Raw genomic sequence first — 17,725 nt, forward strand, 5'->3', positions numbered from 1 at the left:
CATACCCCACATGATCAGCAGATTTAGAGCCATCAGTGTAAAAACCAACAACATCCCGAAACTCCCATAAAATTTGGCGGAAAAAGGAACAGAACACCATCGGGGGGATGGAATCTTTCGGACCTCGGCGGAGATCGATCCGAATTCGAAGCCAAGGAACTAACCAGGGGTGGGGGGGTGGAGGGGGGGAGCGAGGGAGACAGGACAAAGAAGGAAGCTGAAAATCATGGCAAAGAGACTAGGCGGAACCCAACCGGTAAATCTGCCCGAGGGTGGGAGTTGGGTGGGCGACATCCATGGTCTGGAAACAGGATAGAATAGGAAGGATGAGTGGGAAAGGAATGGATAGCGAGTGCATATGACACCAGAAGCTGGGACCGCCGAAAAGATGGGGGGTGGGGGGGGGGATCCCAGCTTCATCCAGGAGACTATCAACAGGGCTCGTAGGGAAGGCACCGGTGGCCAAATGGATACCACGATGGTGGACTGGATCCAGCACGTACAGTGTGGAAGGAGCAGCTGAACCATAAACTTGACAACCATAGTCCAAGCGAGACAAAACTAGAGCACGATAAAGACGAAGAAGAAGGGAACCGTCTGCACCCCAAGAGGAGTGGGCAAGGAAGCGAAGGACATTGAGTTTACGGAAACACTACCTTCAGAAGTCTGATATGGGGCAGCCAAGTGAGCTTGTTGTCGAAAAGAAGACCCAGGAAACGAAACTGTGGGACCACAGGCAATCGTTGTCATCGAGATAGAGCTCTGGATCAGGGTGGATCGTAGTACGGCGACAGAAGTGGACTACCTGCGATTTTGAAGGAGAGAGTTGAAACCCGTGTGAGAGGGTCCGTGCAGAGGCACGCCATATAGTTCCCTGGAGCTGCCGTTCTGTAGATTACATCGAAGAGGAACCAACCCAAATGCAGAAATCATCCACATACAGGACAGGGGCAACCAAAGGACCGACAGAGGCCACAAGTCCATCGATAGCAATGAGGAAAAGGACACTAAAGGCAGAACCCTGTGGGATGCCCATCTCCTGGGTCCGTGGAGAACTAAAAACAGTACCAACTTGAACTCTGAATGACCGATGGAACAGGAACTGGCGCATAAAAATCGGGAGTGGGCCCCGAAGGCCCCACTGGCCTTGCGAAGGTCAAAAAACACTGCAACCAAATGGCGGCGCTGGGAAAAAGCCTGCCGAACTGCAGATTCCAAGCGAAGTAAATGAGCGATTGGAGACCGTCCCTCTCGAAAGCCACACTGGTAAGACGACAATAGATCCAGAGATTCGAGGACCCAATTGAGCCGACAGGCTACCATCCGTTCAAGTAACTTATGACATTGGTCAAACTAATTGGCCGATAGCTGTCAACAGATAGGGGGTTCTTACCAGGCTTAAGGACAGGAACCACGATGCTATCCCTTCACTGAGAAGGGAAGTCACCCTGGAGCCAGATATGGTTAAACACCCGAAGATGATGTTGCTGTTGTAGAGCACTGAGATGTTCAAGCAGTTGGTTATGAATGGAATCTGGGCCAGGGGCTGTATCATGAGAAGAAGATAGAGCAGAAAGAAATTCCCATTCAGTAATAGGTTCGTTGTAAGATTCTGACTCACAAGGGGTAAAACACGAGGTGGAAGCTACAGCCCGCTGTTTCTGGTGAAGGAAAGCAGCTGGATAGGAGGCTGATGCTGATGCCACTGCAAAATGGGTCGCAAGATGTTCTGCAAGAACTAATGGGTCCGTACAAAGGCCACCTGCGAGGTGAAGGCCTGGGAGGGTGGACTGCCGATGGCAACCTTGGAGAGAGCGAAGTGTAGCCCATAACCATGACAGAGGGACAGTAGAACCAAGGGAAGAAACGAATTGTTCCCAACAAATCCGCTTGCTCTGTTCGTTTAAATAACGGGCTTTAGCGCAGAGGCGTTTAAAGGTAGCAAGGCTGGCTATGGATGGGTGCCTCTTAAAGTGTTTCAAAGCTCGACAGCGATCACAGGTGGCAATGGCAATGGCCGTACTCCACCACGGGACTTGGCAGCGACGAAATGGTCCAGATGAGCGCGGGACAGCAAGGCTAGCGGCGCGAACAATCGCGTCAGACACGTCACGTAGGACGTCATCAATACAACCCAACAAAGACGGAGAAAACACGACATGTGCAGTGTATAGAGGCCAATCGGCGCGTTGGAAAGACCAACGAGGCAACCTGTCCATCAGGGAGCGGGAAGGGAGCGAGATAATCAACAGGAAATGGACACTATCACAAAGGTCGTCGTGTGGCAACCAGTGTAATGAAGGGAGGAGAGAGGGAGAAGAAAGAGAAAGATCAATGGCAGAAAAGGTACCATGACCAGCTCTGAAATGAGTAGAGGAGTATTCATTAAGAAGGCACAAGTCGTGGTCTGCAATAAACTAGCCTATGAGAAGACCTCATCTAGATGGAAAGGCACTGCCCCACAAGGGATGATGAGCATTAAAACCCCAAGGAGGAGGAAGGGAGGAGGAAGTTGCTGAAGAAGGGCAGTTAAGGCAGCAGGTGTAAGAGTCCTGTCAGGAGGGAGATAAAGATTGCAAACCGTGACCTCAGAGTCTTGTGGAATTTAACAGCAACCGCTTCCAATGTAGTTTGAAGAGGAATCCCGTGCTAGCAATGTATGTACGGACCAACGTACAAACGCCACCAGAAGCCTGCAGGGGTCCAACCCGATTTCGACCTGGGGACCGACAGACCGCAGCTCTCGCGGTCGTTGCGTGGCAGCAGACCTTTGGCCTGGAAGGTGCCGGGAAGGGGCATCCTGGGAGAGGCGCCCTTGACTGGCAGACGCCGAATAAGTGGGACACTTCTCCGACTGGGGAGGGGAGCAGTGCCCAGAGGAGAAGGTGTGGGAGCCGCATGGGAGGGAGGGAGAGGTGAGGGGTCCGGAATGGGGGTAAGGAAGGGGGAGGAGAGGGGTGAAGATGTAACCAAAGCGTAACTAGATGTCATGGACACAGGGTGAAGACGTGTATACTTCTTATGGGCCTCTGTGTACGTTAAACGATCGAGGGACTTATATTCCCATATCATATATATAATCTGGTGAACGTGGAGAATGACTGCCATGACAATTTACACACACAGGAGGGGGAACACAGGGACTCTCCTCATGGAGCGGACGTCCACAGTCACCACAGAGAGGGGCCTGTGAACAGCAAGCACTTAAAACACCTCATAGGAGGTGGGATCTACGGATTCACATCACATTGATAAACCATAATCTTAACTTTCTCAGGGAGGGTATCCCCTTCGAAGGCCAGGATAAAGGCACCAGTATCAATGCAATTGTCTTTAGGACCCTTCTGAACACGCCGGACAAAGTGAACACCCCGCCATCCGAGACTGTCCCGAAGTTCCTCATCAGTTTGAAGGATGAGACCCCTGTGAAAAATCACACCTTCAACCATATTTAGAGACTGGTGGGGGTAATGGACACAGGAATTGTGCAAAGATGGGTACAGGCACGAAGGGCCACAGATTGGGCAGCTGAAGCAGTTTTGATCAGCAACGAACCCATCCGCATCTTGCTCAGGGAGTCCACTTCGCCAAACTTGTCTTCAATGTGTTCCACAAAGAATAAAAGTTTGGTATTGGTAAAAGTATCTCCATCAGTCCTGGTGCAAACTAGATAACGGGGGAAAGGTTTCGCCCCTAGCCGACGGGCCTGACCCTCTTCCAAGGGGGTAGCCATGGACGGGAAGGCCGAAGGGGCAAGAGAAGCAGCACTTTAATCAGGTCCATGCAGAGAGACAGCCGCAGAAGAATGGCCAGAGTTCTGGACCTGTATGCGTTTCATTTGCATAGCGTACACCCTGATACCACCCACTCCGATCAGGGGCTCTCCTCACGGGCACCACCCAGTCACAGCAAGGACCATCTGGCATGGCGGCCATTGCCGGGAGTTCCGATGCTCCAGGATGACAAGCAACCACTCCAAGGCATGCATAAGGAGGCCACAGCTCAGGTATCAGAAATGTGATCCCTGCGTGTTCAGGGGGTTCAACCAAAAGGGTACATAGCGACCCCACCACATGGGCTGGCTACCGTGCTGGCTATGCACCCTAGCATTAGACAAGGATGTGAAAGAAAAGGTGGAATTTACTAGGAGGGCACACGTCAGAGACACTAGGTAAGGTGCTCTTCCCCAAATGGCACACACTACAGAGGAGAAATTTTGTAATGGAGGTCAAACACCAGAGGGGGACCAGGGAATGCCAAAAGGAGGAGATGATTACACAACAAAGCCGAATTGTAAAACCAACAAAACCAGGAGGATAGTGGGGGCCAACATAAGCAAGGACACCAAGAGAGGGAGAGGAGAGGGCGAGGGGAAAGGAGTAAGAAGGGGAAAGGAGGGGAATGGGGAGGAAATGAAGCCCTGGAGAGAAAGAAGGCTGCAATAGCTCGGGGCCCTGTGCTCGCCATGCACGTATCCACAAAGAAGTTGTGGACCCCCCTGGGGTGTTAGAAGCTGGGATCCGTAACGTTTCCCTGATGGATGCCTGAGAAGAGGATCACTTCTCAGGCGACGGAGGAGGAGAAGGAGGAGGAGAAGGAGGAGGAGGAGGAAGGTTGGCCCCTGAGGCAGATGGGGCAGGGGCCACGAAGAAGGATTTGGAAGGGAGGGAGTTGGGAGGCGGAGGCATAGACCCTGGATGGGGTGAGGAGATGGAGTGGGGACGGGATAGGGGTGAGGATACTGCGGAAGGAGTGGACACGACCGAAGCAAACGATGTTGCCAACATCACGGTATGGAGGCGGTCATATTTCTTCCTTTCCTCAGAGTAAGATAGATGGTCCCAGGTTTTCAATTCCTGTATCTTCTTCTCCTTCTAATAGACAGGGCAGTCGAAAGATCTAGGCGAGTGGAGGTCAGGACAATTGACGCACCGAGGTGATGGGGTGCATGTATGTCCCTCACAAAGATGACGTCCACAATCGCCACAAAGGGGTTCAGCTTCGCACCTTGACAACATATGCCCGAAGTGCAAACATCGAAAGCATCACATAGGAGGTGGGATGTAAGGTCGCACATCGCACTGGTAGCACATCACCTTTACCTTCTCCGGGAGATCATCGCCCTCGAATGCGAGGATAAAGGCCCCAGTGTTGACGCTATGATCTTTGGGGCCGCACTGGACTCGCCGGACGAAATGCACGCCACGGCGCACCAGGTTGGCCTTGAGCTCTTCAGATTGCAGCAGGAGGTCCCAATGTAAAATAATCCCCTGCATCCTATTGAGAGCCAGATGTGGGACAATGGACACTGGGATGTCCCCTAGTCAGTCGCATGCCTGGAGCGACATCAACTGTGTAGCGGAGGTGGTCTTTATGAGAATGGACCCCGAACGCATTTTACTAAGAGCCTCGATTTCTCCGAAGATATCCTCGATATGCTGTACAAAGAACATGGGCTTGGAGGTGGCGAACGTCCCCCATTGGTCAGAGAACAGACTAAATAGTGGGGGAAGTATTTCGCCCCAAGCCGGTGGTCCTGTCCTTCCTCCCAGGGAGTGGCCAAAGGGGAAAGTCTCCGTCTTTTGGTTCTGGTCCTTCTGGAGATGGAGACAGAACCTTTCTTCTTAGAAGGCGCAGCCGCAGAGCGACCTGATGCATGCTGACGCTTCATCTGCAAAACGGCCGCCCCGATACCACCCACTCTGATCAGGGGCTCTCCCCACAGGTGCCACCCAGCCTCAGCAAGGGCCACCTGGCAGGATGACCATTGCTGGGAGTCCTGATGCCCCAGGTACACAGGCATCTACTCCTTGGCTTACGTGGAGAGGGTGCAGCTCAGGTATTGGCAGTACGATCCCTGTGTTGTCAGGGGGCTACAACCTAGAGGGTACATGACTACCCCACCACAAGGGGCTGGCTACCATGCTGGATTTCGGGTGCCATGGAAAGTCCATCATGATCGAAGGTGCAGATGGGGACGCACTATGGACGTAACCTATGCCACCCATCAGGTGTTTAGGCCCAAATTGATGAACAGTGGGTGCAGTTACAACACCGTTACGATGATGAGTGTCAAGGTCTCAGTGCACTGAGGACCGGTGATACACCACGTAAGGTGTCCTTCCCCAAAAGGCTCGTACTTCTGTAGAATTTTAAAAATGGAGGTCAAACCCCAATGGGGACCATCACACTGAAGGCCAAAATGGTTGAAACTCCTTTTACTCGCCTCTTACAACAGGCAGGAATACCTCGGGCCTATTCTTACCGTGGACCCGCAGGGGGCTATTTGTTGGAGACAGCATGTGTTGGCATATGACTGAAAATATGGGTTAAGAAAGCTGAATTTAAGTCTTATACTGGTTAATGGCTGTAAAATTAATACAAAAAACAAATGACGCATAATGTCCCTAGTAAGTTGTTCCTTAAATTTATTGCAAATTAAACGCACCAGTGGCAAGCTGTACATATAACGTTTATGGTGCAACAAAATTATCTTACTGATTTTCCTATCACGACATGCACTGAAGCTATCATCCAGTGTGACAGTACAGGAAGTGTAGAGGAAAAGAGAAGGAAAATTCATTGTGTAGTAGGATCTAAACCACAAACCTCATCTGCTCTACTAAACGAGGAGTGATCTTTTAGATAGATTTAAATTTGTCGATACATGTGGAACAAATGCCACCATGACAAATGGTTTTTGGGTGGGATACCCAGCACTTTAAATAACAGCAGCCTCATTCTGTTTTCCTATCCCCTTGTCTGACTGACTGCTAGCTATGCAGTCCATTTCTCTTCAACATAAGCTGTTAACCTCTAGCAAAGTTGGTACTTTTTTGCATTGTTCATAAGCTCACAGAATTTCTGCCATACAACACATTAATCACATTTCCCGGGCATTTATACTGTGTACATGTTGCTACTTTTCACCTGGCATAGATATTCCAATTCTATTCATCTCAGTATTACATACTTCTTGCCGCAACTTGCAAACAGAAAATTGGACATTCAATATTTGTTGCGTGTCTCCTTTCATCCTCTGCCTCGGCAATGTCATTGCTTTCTCATCAACAAAAAAATTTAATTTTGTTAACAAGTTTCGACCAGCCCATAGCATTGAGCACAACATTAACTGGAACATGGCTGTGTCTAGTCATAAGAAATAGTTGATTCCTACTACTGCTTGGTATGTGTTTCACATTGCTGACTAATACATTATTTTTCAAGGTGGTAGTTGAAGTACTATGGCTACATGACACTATAAGTAGACAGATATGTCATTCTGCCTGCAAAGCAGCTCATAGGTGGACTGCACACCATGAGGAGAAGTTGAGGGGCAGAGAGAAAGGGCAAGGACGAGACAGGCAGAGAAAGTGGGTGAGAAGATGGTAAAACGGTGGGTGAGTAGGAGACAGAAGAGTGACAGAGGGAGATGGAATGAATGTGGTAGGAGAAGATGGACTAACAGATTGGAATATATACTTACCCTGGCAATACCATGAAAGCTGGTTACTAATATACTGCTGATCTCTAGAAAATTCATGATCTATGATTATTTCAATTAGCCAGTGACTGTTCTCATTCTACATGCAATATTAGTGATGTGAATGCTGGAAATGTTATCCAGATCATCCCACGCCAAACTTAGTCTGGGATCCTCACTGATACAATCTGTGTGGCAAAATACTCCCAACAGACCTTCAAGAAAATAACAAAGAATATTCGATTTAATACAGCTTGTGCAAATCTGTCCATACAAAGACATAATTTGCTGATCAGCTTTTCTAACTCACATTCCCATGATTCCACCATGTGGTACATATCACTGTGCTCTTTGCAGACACACTGACAGCTCTCTCCTACACTGTATACTTTACAGCACAGCACTTACTGACCCTGACCATCATCTGGTGACCTAGAAATTTGCCTCGAGTTGCAATGTTGTGCTTCTCCCATCCACACACCATTTATCACTCGTCTTCAGCCTTCACCTGTCTATTGTTGCCTGCATTTATCCACTTATCTTGTTCTCACACTCACAGCTTTAGCTCAAATGAGTTTAGGCATTTGACACCCGTTACTGGACAATGTATTGTTTTGACTTCTCCTCTCCGATCATCAACAGTGTCTTGCGCTGGACCAAAGATAATGTCCAAGATTTTCAGCCTGCAAAATTTGTTTTGCATTGCCTGCCTGTTTCACAATCAAGGACCTGGTTCTAGAAAGCAACAGGGTAATTTAATTAAACTCTATACAGAATTACTTTAGGACTGGCAGCTAGATATGAAATAGTGTGGACACATTCAAAGACTGCAGATCATACATTCACTCTATCCCAAGGGATACACCTTCACCACACTGCCAATATACTATGCAAGTGTAGTACAGTTCAGTTTTAGGCAGCTTGCTGTCCTATGGAATCGCTCACTGCACTATGAGTTTCTGTTTGCGTTCATTTTGTACACTTATAGGATTGAAATTTTACCTGTCATTACTGTTATCAGTTCTGGAGTGTGCAGTGCTTAAGAATGTTAAAAGCAACTTCAGCAAATGTTATTCACTGGATATATCGATATCACTCTTGTTCTAGGCATTGCTATATAAAACCAAAAGCAGTTGAGATAAATGGTTTGTGCATAATCTGCCTACATCATCAACATCTGTTGTTGATAGTGCTCCCAAATGTTCTGTTGTTGATGAGAACCTTATGCTAAAATAAAAGGAGGAAATTATTGGCTTCAGCATCTTTAAGAGGAAGTAAGTAAAACATTTAAAAATATGGAGCATATAAATCCAATACCTCTCCATAAACCACAGTTGCCCACATACAAAAACTGACAGGTTGACAAAAACATACAGGCATAAAATAATTAGGCTGACAAGTTATCACTGGCACGTCAACCCAACAGAATTGATATGGATCTAAATTGACAATTATGTCGCAAAAAAGTGACGAAACAAGTAAAAAAGGTACACTGTCCACAGTTGGGGAACGCAGTAATGAAGCTGTTAGGAAAATTACCAGGGAATGTGTGGTGTATTTACGTGCAGAGCAGATTGTATGTTCATAAATTTTAATTGTTACTAAGAATGCTGTTACTGGAAACTACAGTCAAATGAAGTGCACCTCAGGAATTCAGCACTAATGACACTAACAAAATCTTCATTGTTTCCATCATAATAGTTGCAATTGGAAGGTAGTGAATGATGTTATCACTACTCTTCTTACTTTCATACTTAAATTTCCATACCTCTACCAAAATGGGTACCTTTCTTGCTACAAAGATTTGTAATGTTTGATCAGAAAATGTAATGTCATGTTAACCGTAAATGTTGTGCTGTGTTTCTCTCAACAAAACAGATGACTGATACCTTATCACATGAGCAGAGCATCACACACAATGTTTAATTTAAATTAATCTTATGTTAGACATCTCTGACAGTTTAGAGCTGTTGAAAATAAGATTTATTCTAAATATTTTGTTAACATAATTTGGACATTTACACTTAGTAACAAAGTTTCCCTGTAAGTCAAATTTCCAGGAACATTGAACAATGCCTTTTCGAAAATATTCTGCATATAAAATTAAAAATTTATTGCCACAAACACATCTCAAATGGGAATGTAGTGAAACTCTTCCAGAATCTATTGATCCCACTTCCACCTTTGTACACTGATTAGTATGCAAATTTGAGTGTGTTCAATGAAATGTCACATCATGCGAACAGTCGGGGAAGAATGAAGCAACTTCGTTTTGCATCTCCAAGTGTTCCTGCTCTAGTGTCAATCCCAAAGTAATTGTGAGGAGATTATACATCACATGCCTCAGTTTTAATTTTACTGGAGATTGTGATTTTACACTATCATTTTCACAATTTCAAAGTTACTGATGTACTAATGCTATAGTGCTTTACATTCAGCTGTCGCTTGTACCCATGTGTCAAAAGTTCTCAATGGTGGCAAACATGAAATTCAGTATGAAGTGGCACACACTGCATTACTCCGAAAGGAAGAACCACCACATCTGTTTCCTTGGATAATGCCCTACAGACTAACTTTCATACATGCTACAGACAACCTTCTTAGCTCTGGAATTTGCCGTGACTGTGCCAAGCACACATTCTCCCATTCAATATATCACAGTTATTTCTCAAGTATTATGTTGAATGCACTTGGACAACGACAACGATGTTTTTCAACACACTCCCAGTGCTGTGCAATCATTGTCTGTGAGTACTGTGATCTTTAAGAAATGGATTCCTTATTCTCTCATAATCTCTCCCAAATGTGTCTCACAATAAATGTGTGATTATAGTCCATATCACTGCCTATTAATATCTGATTCTTTGTACACCTACATCTACACTAGACTAGTGACCTAATGGTGCATGCCAGAGGGTACTTCTGATACCACTGCATCCATTGCTTTACCATTTCCTATTCTATTTGAAGGTGGTGTTTGGGGAGAACAATTGCCAGGAAGCATCTATATTAGCTCTAATGCCTCCTATTTTGTTAGCACAATTTTTTTGCAAGATATACCCATCAGAAAAGCACTTCTTTATCTACTAGTTTAGAGTTGCCAATGCTTGATGAGGTTCCACAATTGACTACATAACAAGATTAACTACACTCCATTTAAAGTTCCTATATGATATGTGTAATAGCAGCATTTTTCCCAAAGTGAGAAGGAAACACATCTGACTAGTTCACTACCTCATGTCTTAACACTTATCCTATCGTCCTGTCCCTTCTTTTCGTCAGCATTTTCCGTACATTTCTTTCCTCGACTGTTCTGCTGAGGACTACATATTCCCTCTAAGTTCACTTAATTTTCAGCAGCATTCTCTAATCCCACATCTGAAATGTGAGACTTCTGTTCTTTTTCATTTTCCAATCACGTCTACCCAGTAAAAATTCTAATACTCACCACAACTGATCTTAGTCCACAGAGCTGGATACCATTACAAAACACAGATTTCTATTAAGTATTACAAATTTTTATAAATAGCATTAAATTTAACTGTAGGTTTTCCCGGCGTAAACTGTTGATGAAGGTATCTCGGGTCTCCAGTCGGGTGGTAGCATTGATATCTTGCAATGTTTTAGACAAATAAGGAGATGAATGACACCATAGCCATGGTCAATTTGACTGGAAAAGAACTGGCTGCTGCCACGATCGCAGTCCTCAAGAAAGGACTGAATTTTGCCCCCATCCCCAGAAAAAACTCGAAATGAGACATTATCAGTGGCATGGAAGAAGCAGTACAAAGGCTACCCAAGGAGGAAGCAGAGGAAGTCACATGGGAAACTTCCAGAATAATCGACAGATTTCAATTGCCTAAAAATAACATATCTGCAGAACAACGTGCAGCTCTTTGGTCCATTAGAGATGACCGTGAAATAACGATCCTACCAGCAGACAAAGGGAATGCTACAGTGCTATTAAGCACTGCCGAATACCAGCAGAAAACCTGCTGCAACAAGATGAGGCCTACAAGAGGCTGAAGACGGATCCAACCCTGACGGTAAGTAGAAAGACGATAGCTCTGCTTAAGAAATCTTACTTACCTGAGCCACTGAAGAAGCACCTGTACCCCAGAGCACCAGCAATACCAAGCCTCTATGGACTCCCTAAGACCCATAAGGAAGGGGTACCTCTGGACCAATTGTAGACTCCAACCTCACTGTTACGGACTTGCTAAAATCTTAGAAACACTGCTCAAACACCTTGTGGGGGACTGCAGCCACCATGTGAGAAACTCAGCCAAATTCGTAAAAATACTCAGGGACATGTGACTACAAATGGAGGACCTAGTCGTGAGCTTCAACGTGACGTCACTTTTCACAAAAAAGCCCCTTCAACACTCCTTGGCAGTTTTAGCCCAGCACTTTGACCCACAAACAGTCAGGCTCTTCAAACATGCACTAACAACCACCTACTTTCAGTGCCATGGGGAATTCTTCGAACAGATCGATGGTGTGGCCATGGGCTCCCCACAGGCTCCTGTGATTGCAAACCTCTATATGGAACATGTCGAGGTGGTGGCCCTTCAAACTGCCAGACAGAAACCAAAGCACTTCTTCAGCTATGTCGATGACACTTCTGTCATATGCAGACATGGCAAACAAGTGCTAGCATATGACACCAAATTTACAATGGAAATGGAGGATAATGGCTGGCTCCCCATCCTTGATATTTTAATTAAGAGGAAGGCAGATGGTTCACTAGGCCATGCAGTACATAGGAAGAAGACACACAGACCTATCTATACCTTCGTGCAACAAGCTGCCACCATCCAGCACAAAGACAAACAGTACTGACCATCCTGGTACATAGTGTGCATGCCATCTGTGACAAAGACAGCCTACCATCCGAGCATTAACACCTGAGGGAAGTCTTTCACCAAAATGGCTACAGTCAAACACAGATCAACAGAGCACTTCAAAGGAAGAAGGAAGCAGTGAGAACCCCAGAAAAATATGATGAAGAAGGAGACCGTCTCGCATTCCTTCCGTACACGGTTCCGCTCCCGGTCAAAATAGCATGACATTTGGGCAAATACAATATCAAAAGCATTCTCCAACCACCATCAAAGAGCATGGAGCTCCTAGGTTCTACCAAAGATCCGCTGAACCTTAACACACCAGGAGTATATATAGCATACCATGCGAATGCGGAAAACAATATAATGGGCAAACACAGCACTGTATATCTAAATGCTGCGGAGATCTTATCGGATGTGTGCAACCAGGCCACACAGAAAAATCAGCCACAGAAGAACACACCTTTAACTTCGAAAACACGAAAGCACTGTGCTGAACATCTGGCTTCTGGGAAAGCATTATCAAACAATCCTTAGAAATAAGGATTCACGACAATCTGGTCCACAGATATGATGGATAGCAAATCAGCGCACCATGGAACCCTGCGATAGCGGCAATCCATCTGGAGCACGACCGTCAACGCCGTCCGCTGTGGACACAGACATAATGCTTACACCAATAACCGAATGTGGCCACCATCCCAACCACTGCAGCCACCCGAGGTCTAGTGGAGGCGGGTGCTGGCACATATAAATAGCCCACTCCCCACGAATCTCGACACTACGCCAGAAGATGGGTAACATGACTTCCTGAAACATCGCATGATATCAATGCTATCATGTGGCGGGAGATCTGACAAACCTTCGTCAGCATTAAATTTAGTACACTATGATGATAGTTAATCAAACTAATATGGAATTTCACAGACTATCAGCATAATGTACTAAATTTAATGCTGTTTACAAAAATTCTTGCTATCACGTTTTCTCTTTGCAAGCAGTTTGGGATAAGCAATGTTCCATTACACTGTAAATTTATGCCATACATACTGGATAAACCCATTGCCTTTAGACAGAGCAAACACAATTCCAGCAATGCAGTTTGTTTTTCATTAAATACTTCAGCGAAAAGAAATAGTATGACAAACACAATACTTATCTGATAACATACTGCTTGCAGTTGATTGCTTTACCTCTTACATCTTACATCTTTTCTATTATAGAACTCTGACAGAGACAAATAAATTGATAGCTGCTGCAAGGAAGTCATCTTTGGTACATTTGTTCTAAGAACGAATTTGAGGCATTCATTATTTACATGTACAATAAAATTACCGTGGGTTACAGTTAATAAACTTATGTTTCCTACAAGTTTCATTTCAATACCATTACACACAACCGAACAATATACCGACAGTCAATTGAAATGCTATAAACATTCTGGAGGAGTGCTAATATCCTAGGTTTTAAGGTTTCTTCATTTATGATCACTGAAATATACTGCACCCAATGCATTTCATTTCATGATATTCATACAGTACTTCATGCACAATACATCACTGATGTGAAAACTTACATCACGCTCAATGCCATCCTCCTGTTTCAGTTCTAAGTCTTGCTTTATATGGAGACTAGGCATTCCAATCTTTAGCGGACCTTCAAGAAACTGAAAAAAGAAAGAATGGCATATTTAAAGCTTCTGTCCCTTGCACTTGATTGGTGGTTACACATCTTGTGGGGCTAAATACCTGTTAATAGTATTTGAAGAGAGGCAGTGAAACACTGCTCTACACCCCAATACAAGAACCTCTTGTAAGCAGCAGAAGAACACGAAGATACGACTATGCAGACAATACCACTCACCAAAACCAGGATTGTATATGAGATAAAATTAATAAAATTTCAAAATCAAAGTTGCACATGTGTTCTGTATACACACATATATGATTATATTTCATTAACAGAATTGTCAACATGTATCAAAAGCATGCTGTGGAGTAAAGGCCATCCACAAAATGATTAGTTTGTATGTTAATGGCAGGGCAGATGGTTAACAACTGTGCATTGTCTATGATGTAATATCCTCCCATTGGCTGCCAACGAACTGGTCCTGAGACATGACAGAAATATCTACTTTCTACCATAAACTAGTGCAGTACGTGGAGCACTGTTTGTGAAGTTTAGCTAATAAACCTGTCCACACGAGTAGTTGACTTGAGGAACTATGTTATTAATGGGGGCACATAAAAGCTATTTCAAGGTAACGTATGTCCATCTAAAGTACCTGCACTTATCAGGTCTCCATGGCAAGGACTGAGGGATGACAGAAGCCCCAGGTTCCAGTCGAGATGCCACAGGCTCATAAGCTTTCCAGTGTTCTTGACTTTGCTGGTTTGTCTTCAGTCAAAATGAAAGGGAGGGTACTGGCTCCATGATGTGCAGAGTACTGTTGATTGGACACCCAAACCAATGCAACTCGCTTATTTGGGCCTGAAGAATGCCTCACTGCAGCATCCAACCAAGCAGTAAGGGGTTGCTCTTCACTGTGAAATTCAGTGTCAGAAGAGTGAGACTCAGACACACAGCAGCCTTGTGTAGTGATACACACCACTATGAAGAAATGTGGTGACACATACCACTGTGGAGAAGTTGATGCATATCCGTACATCATCTTTCCAACAAATGATACTAGCAACTCTTGAGTTATTTATGTAACATGATTAGAAAAATAAAATAATGTTTTGAGTATAAAAGTACAGGGAATAAGACGCATGTCAACATCTTGTGTTCGCCAAAGTTCCATCTAAGATGTGGTATTCCAATGGTGAATTTGAGTAATGTATAGTACAATTACTGGAATTTCTGATCCACCTGTTACGGAAACTTTATAAATGCCCAAAAATGATTCGGCATTTTTCTGCCATCATCAGTGAGTACTTTTATTCGGCTACATGTTTCAAGTAATAATGAGCCTAACAAAATTAGATCTCGTAACAGTTTATGTCTTTTCACTATTACCTAATTTTTCTACATTTCTAGTTTATATATGATCCTCTATATCTTTCTACGTACTGACAGATTATCATCTGCAACTAAATTATGTTCCTGTGAGTAAGGTTGGCTAATCACCAAATCCCTACCTATGAAGCAATTTTGTTGCACCACAAAATTTTATGTCCACTTCGTAAAACTCCACTCAAGCTGTAATTCTTTTCTTTACTGAGAACAATGTTTATATTCCTGTGTCAATCACTATTTATGATCACTTGGGTTTGACACTAAGTTGGAACTTCTCTCTCTCCTCTGCCTGTGCCACAGTGAAGGCTCCAATAAGAATATTTTTTGATTTTATGATGATCTCAGCTCCCTATTTTCTGACCTGTGTTATTCAGTGGAAGATGATAGGGTACCTCTGCAAAGCCCATGAAGGCATTATGGTCAAGAAGGAACTAAACAAGTATCAGGTTATATGCAGAATGCATTTTTTAGATTATAAAACCACCTGTAAAGACAATAAGCAGGTAAATGCTGATCTAATTGTGGGTCACCTAATTTTGGTACTCAGGAAAATACATCTCAAATGTCACAAAAACTAATGCAAACCCAATCTAAAAGTGAAGCTTTCAACAACTTGGAGGTAGTTGTGTGAATGGATTGAAGAGTTCCTAGATAGCAGAACGCATCACGTCATTCTCAACGGAGAGAAGTCTTCCGAAGTAAGAGCGATTTTAGGTGTGCCACAGGGGAGTGTTTTAGGACTGTTGCTGTTCACAATATACATAAATGACCTTGTGGATAACATGGGAAGATCACTGAGGCTTTTTGCGGCTGATGCTGTAGTATATCGAGAGGTTGTAACAATGGAAAATTGTACTGAAATGCAAGAGGATCTGCAACGAATTGATGCATGGTGCAGGGAATGGCAACTGAATCTCAATGTAGACAAGTGAAATGTGCTGCGAATACATAGAAGATCCTTTATCATTTAGCTACAATATAGCAGGTCAGCAACTGGAAGCAGTTAATTACATAAATTATCTGGTAGTAGGCATTAGGAGTGATTTAAAATGGAATGACCAGATAAAATTGATCGTCGGTAAAGCAGATGCCAGACCGATTCATTGGAAGAATCCTAAGGAAATGCAGTCTGAAAACAAAGTAAGAAGGTTACAACACACTTGTTCGCCCACTGCTTGAATACTGCTCACCGGCATGGGATCCGTACCAGATAGAGTTGATAGAAGAGATAGAGAAGTTCCAACGGAGAGCAGCACGCTTCATTACAGGATCATTTAGTAATCACGCAAGCGTTACGGAGATGATAGATAAACTTCAGTGGAAGACTCTGCAAGAGAGATGCTCAGTAGCTCGGTATGGGCTTTTGTTGATGTTTCAAGAACGTATCTTCAGGAGGAGTCAAACAGTAAGTTGCTTCCTCCTACGTATATCTCGTGAAGAGACCATGAGGATAATATTAGAGAGATTAGAGTCCACACCAAGGCACACCGACAATCTTTCTTTCCACGAACAATACGAGACTGGAATAGAAAGGAGAACTGATAGTGGTACTCAAAGTACCCTCCGCCACACACCATCAGGTGGATTGCGGAGTATGGATGTAGAAGTAGTTATTAACACCTTAGTGCTCTATTAAGCATTGTCTTACTGGATGTGGTATGCCACTGGCTTCCTCCAACTTCTGAACTCACTGACATAGTAAGTTACATGAAGACCTAGAGCTTCACACTGGAATGGAAACTATCATTTTCCACATAGAAAAAGTGACAGATGATGCTTGGGACTGAACCCAAAACACTTGAATTTGTAGCCTCACACCCACTCAAGAAGCAATCCTCTTACTCTTAGAAAAGTGTGTAAGCACTCAAGACCAGATCGAGAGTTTCATTAACTAACAGTGGCATTATACACACAATACTGGAAGGAAAACTAGAAATGATTAGCTACAAAATCTGATATTCCATACAGAGGTCCCACTAGAAAGATGCACCACAGAACACAGGCAGTAATACATTTATTATCTTGAAAAATCAGTACTGTACAATGAGATAAATCTGCATTTATCTCATTGCATGTTACTGAAATTTGAAACCTGCATGCAGATAAGTATCAAATGAGAGGAAAAAATAACTTTAAAGTGTCAAATGTGATGTGGAAAAAAAAAACCATTTCGAGTTACAACATCCACCCATCATAGTAGATTAATGTTTAAGATATACTCTGGTAAATATTGTATACAAATCGAATTTCTCCATCATACTGCAGAGACAGGAAATATATATATATATATATGTCAGCTACATAACTGAAGATGCATGCCTTCAGATGGGGAGAAAGATGAGAGGAAAATTACATCAATAAAGTACAACATGACATGAGG

General features: G+C 44.0%; 1 protein-coding gene across 1 annotated transcript in view; it reads right to left on the bottom strand.

Moving 5' to 3' along the window:
• Positions 1 to 17,725, bottom strand: part of LOC126212625 (zinc finger protein 99-like) — a 74,862-nt gene that overhangs the window by 42,541 nt on the left and 14,596 nt on the right. Inside the window, exon 3 of the mRNA XM_049940053.1 lies at positions 13,904 to 13,993. Coding sequence (XP_049796010.1) covers positions 13,904 to 13,993 — 90 coding nt within the window. The remainder of the gene's footprint in view (positions 1 to 13,903; positions 13,994 to 17,725) is intronic.

This window comes from Schistocerca nitens, chromosome 11 (genome assembly GCF_023898315.1).
Source record: "Schistocerca nitens isolate TAMUIC-IGC-003100 chromosome 11, iqSchNite1.1, whole genome shotgun sequence".
Lineage (NCBI taxonomy): Eukaryota > Metazoa > Arthropoda > Insecta > Orthoptera > Acrididae > Schistocerca > Schistocerca nitens.